Source organism: Zerene cesonia, chromosome 24 (genome assembly GCF_012273895.1).
Source record: "Zerene cesonia ecotype Mississippi chromosome 24, Zerene_cesonia_1.1, whole genome shotgun sequence".
NCBI classification, from domain to species: domain Eukaryota; kingdom Metazoa; phylum Arthropoda; class Insecta; order Lepidoptera; family Pieridae; genus Zerene; species Zerene cesonia.
Window position 1 is genome coordinate 3,613,465 of NC_052125.1, and position 7,946 is coordinate 3,621,410.

Here is a 7,946-nt window from a genome sequence, read left to right on the forward strand (position 1 = left end):
GTTATTTTTAACCCCCATCCTAAAAAGAGGGATGTTATAAGTTTGACTTATCTGTCTGTGTGTGTCTGTGGCATCGTAACTCTCAACATCTCCTCTTGTTAATTTTAAATCATCGATGCAAAAAGAGGTATGTTATGAGATTGTCGTGGGTGTGTGTGTGTATGTGTCTATCACGTTATAGTTGGAAACCCCCTTTAGTATCTTAATAACCCCCAAGCAAAAAGAGTGTCGTGATAAGCTTTGCATGTCTGTGTGTGTATGTCTGTCTATCTGTCTGTAACATTATAACTCTTAATCATCATCATCACCCCACATATGTTCCCACTGCTGGTATACAGGCCTCCTAGAGGGTTCTGGCCATAATCCACCACGCTGGCCAAGTGCGGGTTGGCAGATGTCACATGTCGTCGAACTTTTTATTCTCGGACCTGCCGGTTTCCTAACTTCCTTCAAGTTTTCCTTCAAGTCCGTGTCGCGTAGGAATATGTCCAGCTGTCTACATACGAAATTTCATTGCAATCGGTTCAGTAGTTTTTGCGTGAAAGAGTAACAAGCACACACATACGCATCCTTACAAACTTTCGCGTTTATAATATTAGTAGGATTTCCATTTCTATTGAGATTACATTAACATTCTCCACTTCCACATTACATATTCATACTGGCATTTACTTTACTATATTATAATTCCCATACATCCAGGAGCACGCAACGAAGCACCCAGAGTGTGTGGCGGCGGTCGCGAGCGAAGCGAAGCGGGACGAAGCGGGCGAACTGTCGCCGACCAGCGGGCTCGTTACACGCACGCATATACGTAATTTACACTAAGAATATTATAAAGGGGAAGAATTTGTATGTTTGTTTGTTTGTTGAAAGATGCAAATTCGCAGAGTGACATAGGTTACCACGGGCGAAGCCGGGGCGAACTGCTAGTGTTGTATATTATGATTATTTTAAACCTGTGTTTTATGTACTATGGTATACACTTATATAGTGTGTGAAGTCCCGTGTCCCCTAGTGGGGTATGGGGCAGATGATATACATTTGTTTCACTGATCGATTTTCTTTGTTGACAAGTTTGACAAGTTGTGATCAGTCTTCCGTGTCCTGCCGGACTGAGATATTTTTTTGTGCGTCCCTACTGGGAATCGAACTAAAGACCCCTCGGTACACTCGCCCGTTATTGTACAGGGGTCGCGGTTCTAGGGCATATAATTTATGGTATTTTCTTTTATTTTTTCCTTTTCCTCAACCTTTCCAATCCATTCCTTCTTTCCAATTATCAATCCTTTCCTCTTCCCTTACCTCTTAAAAGCGGGCAGCGCATCCGCAGCGACCCTATCTCTGCTCCGTACACGGGCGCTAGTTGCACGGGCGGTGATCGCTTACCATCCGGCGAACCACCAGCTCAGTAGCCCGCTATGACATAAAAAAATTCATATTTATATATTTATCTGTTACTTGAAACATCAAATATCTTTACAGTTGTATTCCCTGTGTATGTCATGTTCATAATCCTCAATGCAATGAACGAATGAACGAACGAATGAATGAACGAATGAATCAACTAATAAACGAACATATAAATATATTGTTATGAACATTCCCAGAGTCTGCGGGTGCGAGGGCGCGCGAGGTGAGCGAGGTGAGCGAGGTGAGCGGCGAGGAGAGCCGCGCGCTGCTGCAGGGGCTGGGCGGCGCCGCGCTGGCGTGCGTGCGCGTCGTGCGCATCGACCGGGCCTTCCGCTGCGAGTATTGCGAGGAGTGAGGCCCATCTCCTTTTCCCTTCCCACTCCTTCCCTTTGTTCCACTCGTCCTTGCTAAATCCGTTTGCAATTTAAAGTCGGCAATCCATTTGGAGAGGCGTAAGGTCGATGCAGACATTACGCCTATCCAAATGTTGATGAGCGGTGGTAGCGTTCAGCGAAGAAAGACGATGACATAAAAAATGTTTGTTTATTCTCGTATTTAATAGAAAAGCAAGATAGCTTTGAATATTTAAAATTGTAAAATAAATGGAGAATATCATATTATTTTATTGTTACATATATACATTTTATCTAGATCGTTTCCATTGACTTGAAATTTTCATCAAAACATATTCAGCCTTTTCTAACTACTCGTGTGTTTACGTTCCAGCGTTTTCTACTTAGAAGAGGCTCTCAACTCGCACAGGGCGATTCACAAGGGCGTAAAAAATCCGTTCGTGTGTCACATATGTAAAGTCAGCTTCGCTACGTACTCTAGGTATATTTTATGTATTACTAGCTGCGCCACGCGGTTTCACCCGCGTTAGTCTGTATCCCGTAGGAATATCGGGATAAAAAGTTGCCTATATGTTATTCCAGTTGTCCAGCTGTCTACGTACCAAATTTCATTGCAATCGGTTCAGTAGTTTTTGCGTGAAAGAGCAACAAACACACACACACACACTTCCTTACAAACTTTCGCATTTATAATATTAGTAAGAAGGAGGATAGTAGGATTAGTAGGATTAGTAGGATAGGAAGTAGGAAGTAGGATAGTAGGATTTATTTAATGTGGAAAATATAAATACAGGTTTATTTATATAGCACATGAGGCAACCTTTGCTTAGCAGCGATCTTTATCAGGCCTTTGGCGGCCTAAAGGCGGCCGGTAAAGGATAAATACAAATCACACTAATATTGTAAATGTACATGTTTGTTTGTTTGGATGTTTGTCTGTCAATCATGCTGAACATTCTGAACGGATTTTAATGAAATTTTGTATACAGACATCAGCTGACTTGGGTGATAGGATACTTTTTATCCCGATTTAATGCTCCCTTGGGACTAAACATGAATATAAGGCGGAGGCGGGAGGAGCGTCTAGTGTATTTGTGAATTTTGTATCAGTCATATTAAATTTATTCCAGGTGTACAACACACAAAACGACGCACGGCTTTTATAAGCGCACCTTGACCGACTCCAACAAGGAGGGTGCGAGCGGTGCAGGGATACTCGGCTACGGCGGCTTTCCGGTCGTCAAGCATTTTCTGTGCGAGGTAAGGTGTATGGGCCATGGGACAACGTCCCGAAAGCAGAGGTTCTCATTTTCTCTGTTTCTATTTCCTTCGTTATCTCCGGATGCACAATAAAACCGCCTATTGTGCTCTTCATACTTGTGTATTTTATATATATATATATATATATATATATATATATATATATATATATATATATATATAATTGTAATCTCGGAATCGGCTCCAACGATTTTCATGTAATTTAGTATATAGGGGTTTTCGAGGGCGATAAATCGATCTAGCTAGGAATCTTTTTTAGAAAATCATATTCGTGTTTTATTCGTGTTTTTTTTCTTGACATCTATTGGTGAATAATAATACTATTTTGCTTCGTAGATAGCTGGACAACTGAAATAACACATAGGCACTTTTTATACCGATATTCCTACGGGATACGGACTTACGCGGTTTCAACCGCGGGTCACAGCTAGTATTATTTATTCCAGGATTGTGGGCGGTCTTACCTCCACTGGACGTACCTACAAGTGCACAGACGTATGAAACACGCGAATGAAAACTTTCTGTTCAAATGCAATCAGTGTGAATTGACCTTTCCTAATAGGTAAGCGTTTTTTTTTTACATAACCGACTTTAAAAGGTGTGGGATTGAAAAGAAGGGGCCTCCCACTGAGGATGGATATAAAGGACAGACATGGAAAGGGTGCGGAAAAGGAAACGGTAAAACCTCTTGCTCCCTCACCCACTGTAACACAACACAGTAGCATGTTACTATTTCATGCAAGTTTCCTGTGGGGGTGCGGTGCTTCCCCAGTACGAGCTGGTACAATTCGTGCCGAAGCGTGCTCGACTCCCACAATAATATAGTTTAATCTCAAACTCAATTTTAATCTGAATCGCTTATAAATGTTAATGATAAGATGGTTTTAAAACACTGTTTTTGTATGTGATTTGAGTGTAGATATTAAAAAAAATTAAACCGCTTCAAAAATTCTACCAAATTCGAGAGCACTCTACAGAGAAGCTACCTTCTACCTTCAATAAACTGTTTAACTGTAAAATTTGACATTTTAAGTCTACATAATCTTAATATATGAAAATCCAGTGTCATGATATATGTTCCCAATGAACTCTTCACCAACTCAACCGATTTTGATGAAATTTGGCATTTTATGTGTAATTTGGTCCAACTTAAGATAAAAGATAGTTTTGATTTCGATTAATTATCTTAATTTTAAATAATTAACAATAAATTTAGCCACAGCCGCAGCAACGCGTGGCCGGGTATGCTAGTACGTAATATGTACGTAATAATAATGCCAAAGAACTATCCTGTGGTTCTTAAGCGACAACATTCCGTGGATTGTCATCTCCGTCAATCCTTCCTATATTCTTTACCACTTAAAAGCGCGCAACGCATTCGGGGAGGCATCACATCTGCTAATTGGAATATTCTAACTATAATGAGGTATTTACAGCTGGAGTGTCGCGTACCACCGGAAGAAGGTGCACGGTAAGACTTGCCAAGAGGACGGCGGCACCACGAAGATCGCTAGACAGGACTATTACAGGTGTAACACTTTGTTACTATGAAAAGTACACGCACACACACGCACATACATGGACACACACGCACACATACACATCCACATACGTACACTCACTCATGCACACGCATATACATGTACACTCGCGTACATTTACGTATGATGTACGATGAATAAAAACACGCACGCACGTACATACACGCATGTGCGAACGCACACGCACAAACTCATTTTCATATATCCGCACACGCGCTTAAATAAAACACAAAACTGCAGCACATATTATAATCTTAGTTCATATAAGAATTCACGTAAATATCATCTTACTAATATTCTAAATGCGAAAGTTTGTAAGGATGTGTGTGTATTTGTCGCTCTTTCACGCAAAAACTACTGAACCGATTGCAATGAAATATGGTACGTAGACAGCTGGACAAATGGAATAACATATCGGCAACTTTTTATCCCGATGTTCCTACGGGATACAGACTTACGCGGGTGAAACCGCGGGGCGCAGCTAGTAAAAAATAAAGATCTTTTATATTTTAATGTTTACAGGATATTTGATTGGAAAATCTTACATTTTTTTTTTCAGTTTCCTACAAAACTAACCAAAATTCACTACTGTGTTTTATTTTTTTTAATATTTCATATCTCAACGTCTATTTCATTATCGGTCCGTTAAAATCTCTAGGATACCGTGCCGCGACTGCGAGGAAGTGTTGCCAAACAAGATTGAACTCTATAAGCACAGACAGAAGATGCACTGCGATGAGTCGCTCGATAACGAGCCATTCGAATGTAGGTGTATATTTAATACTAGCGGTCCGCTACGGTTTCGCCCGTGGTACATATATAGCCATACTCAATAAATGGGCTATCTAAAACTGAATGAATTTTTCAAATCGTACCAGTAATTCTTGAGATTAGTGCGTTCAAACAAACAAACTCTTCAGCTTTATAATATTAGTATAGATAAATTGAATGTTGTAACGGTTTAAAACCTGTTTAGTTAAATAAAGTTAAAGTTAAAGTTATATCATATTGCAAAAAGCATTATTAAACTTTGAAAAATGTTTCCTAATCATTTAGATTTGTTTAAATGATTATATTTAACATAAAACTCTAACTTACTGCCTTCAAGTTGTCTCAAAATAAATCACCCAAAAAAAAAATCATCATTAAAATCGGTTCACCCAATCGGAGGTTCTGAAATTACAAACAGACAAAAAAAAAATTACAGTCCAATTGAGAATCTCTTCCATTTTTAATTCGGTCGATACGTTTATATCGATTAAAACCGGATTTAAATCGTTAAAATTTGTTTTTTTTTTCAGCAAACACGCCGGAGCCAATAATAGACAAGGATACGACAGTCTGCTCCAAGTGCGGACACAACTTGCACAATGCGAATGCTCTTCAAAAACATTTTAAGTAAATATCTATTTAATACTAGCTACACCCGGCACACGCTGTTCTGCCTTACTCTTATCGTTTAGGGGTATGAAAAATAGATGTTGGCCGATTCTCATAGATACCGGATAAGCACAAAAAATTTCATCAAAATCGGTCAAGCCATTTCGGAGGAGTATGGCAACGAAAACTGTGACACGAGAATTTTATATATTAGATTATATATAACGGATAAAGCGTGGCACGTGTTAACGGATGAAGGTGCACGTGGCTGTTTTTAAGACGAGTGTTGCCAGCATTGTTGACGTCCCGACTTCCTTGAGCATTGCTATCGTCGATACTGAGTGATGTAGTAGAAAGAAAACACTTGTGAATAATTATTCCAATTTATTTTGTTCTTCAAGAGCTCCGCTCGCTACAACAGCTCGAGTCGAAGTGTTTTTGAACCGGCGCGCGCTCGGCTTTTTATAACAAAACTGGACTTATTATTTGTTTGAATAAAAACATCAATTCTCGCAACTTACTAAAATTTATAAACAAAACGCTTTAAGAAATTTAAGATAATTACAAAAAGTAAATCAGTTAGTTTTTTTTTTAATGCTACCGACAAATATTAAAGAATAATAATCTGTGTTCTTAATTTGAGAACAAACATTTCTAAACATTATTTTGACCCTAATTGCAATCAATGAATCAGATTTGTTTTAGAAGATGCGTGACTATGTTGTTTGAAGTGCGGTTGCACGCCGACATATACAATACAGTTTATTCAGCGCATATAAATGAGGAAGATAAATAGATGAAGATTAAAGAAAAGAAAGATTAAAGAAAGGAGTGAAGCATTTTAAGGTCAAATAGGCGGCCTTATCGCTATAGCGATCTCGGCCAGGCAACCTTTGGATAGGATATCTTATAATTTAACATTAGAGAAAGGAAAAAAAAGATCAAAGCTAAAGCTCTTTTAAACAGTATCTGTATGGAAATTATTGAATAAATCGGCGATCCTAATGACGATAATAAGATAAACTCATGAAACTATTGTATTGTCGCCGATCCGCGATAAGTGTACAGAGTTTGAGTTCAATCTGTCCGCTTGGAGTGGGGCAACATCGGGTCTAAACGAGTCGGTTTATTTTGTGAGTCACCGACTAGTATATTGTATTTAATAATTAGAACGTTAAAATATTTATTATTTATATCAATTACAATTTATGTTTGCGTAGAGATATAAAAAGGATATTTAAAACAAATCCATATATTGTGTTTTTTCTGAGCACGAGCGAGCGGAGCCGCGGGCAGCGGCTAGTATATTGTATTTAAATTTATAGTATTGAAAAATAAATGTATTATATCCTCTACTAGCGGTCCGCCTCGGCTTCGCCCGTGGTACTTACATAGCCTATAAGCCTTCTTCAATACATGGGCTATCTAACACTGAAAGAATTTTTTAAACCGGACCAGTAGTTCCTGAGATTAGTGCGTTCAAACAAATAAACAAAGAAACTGTTTAGCTAATTATGTTTCACACAGCCGGAGGCCCCAAAAAAAAGTCGAATTTTACTTATAAAATTACTTTAATCATAATGATTACAATATGTCTTGCACGATGCAAGAGCTAAAAATTAATGAATACAATACCAAACTTATTTAACATGAAAACTTAAATCGCGCCAAAGGAATTCGCTGCATACGGCAATATACGTTCCCGTGCGAACCGTCGACTCAGCGTTACATTAGGGTTCCGTTGGCGTAACTAGCTTTATAATATTAGTAGTACCTGGATGACCGAGCTTTGCTCGGTTTAACTTCGTGAACTTTAATTATTCGCCAAAAAATAGTATTAGTATTATTATTCGCCAATAGATGTTAGGAAGAGTCGCTAAGTTTAAGTCGATAAAACACTAATATGACATTTTCTAAAAAAGAATCCTAGCTAGATCGATTTATCGCCCCCGAAACCCCCTATATACTAAATTTCATG

General features: G+C 38.6%; 1 protein-coding gene across 1 annotated transcript in view; it reads left to right on the forward strand.

Moving 5' to 3' along the window:
- LOC119836369 overlaps positions 1-7,946 on the forward strand; it is a 31,502-nt gene that overhangs the window by 15,188 nt on the left and 8,368 nt on the right. Inside the window, exons 16-24 of the mRNA XM_038361673.1 lie at positions 218-225; positions 703-814; positions 1,611-1,764; positions 2,140-2,247; positions 2,897-3,026; positions 3,494-3,609; positions 4,484-4,576; positions 5,247-5,353; positions 5,890-5,986. Of these exons, the coding sequence (XP_038217601.1) occupies positions 218-225; positions 703-814; positions 1,611-1,764; positions 2,140-2,247; positions 2,897-3,026; positions 3,494-3,609; positions 4,484-4,576; positions 5,247-5,353; positions 5,890-5,986 (925 nt within the window). The remainder of the gene's footprint in view (positions 1-217; positions 226-702; positions 815-1,610; positions 1,765-2,139; positions 2,248-2,896; positions 3,027-3,493; positions 3,610-4,483; positions 4,577-5,246; positions 5,354-5,889; positions 5,987-7,946) is intronic.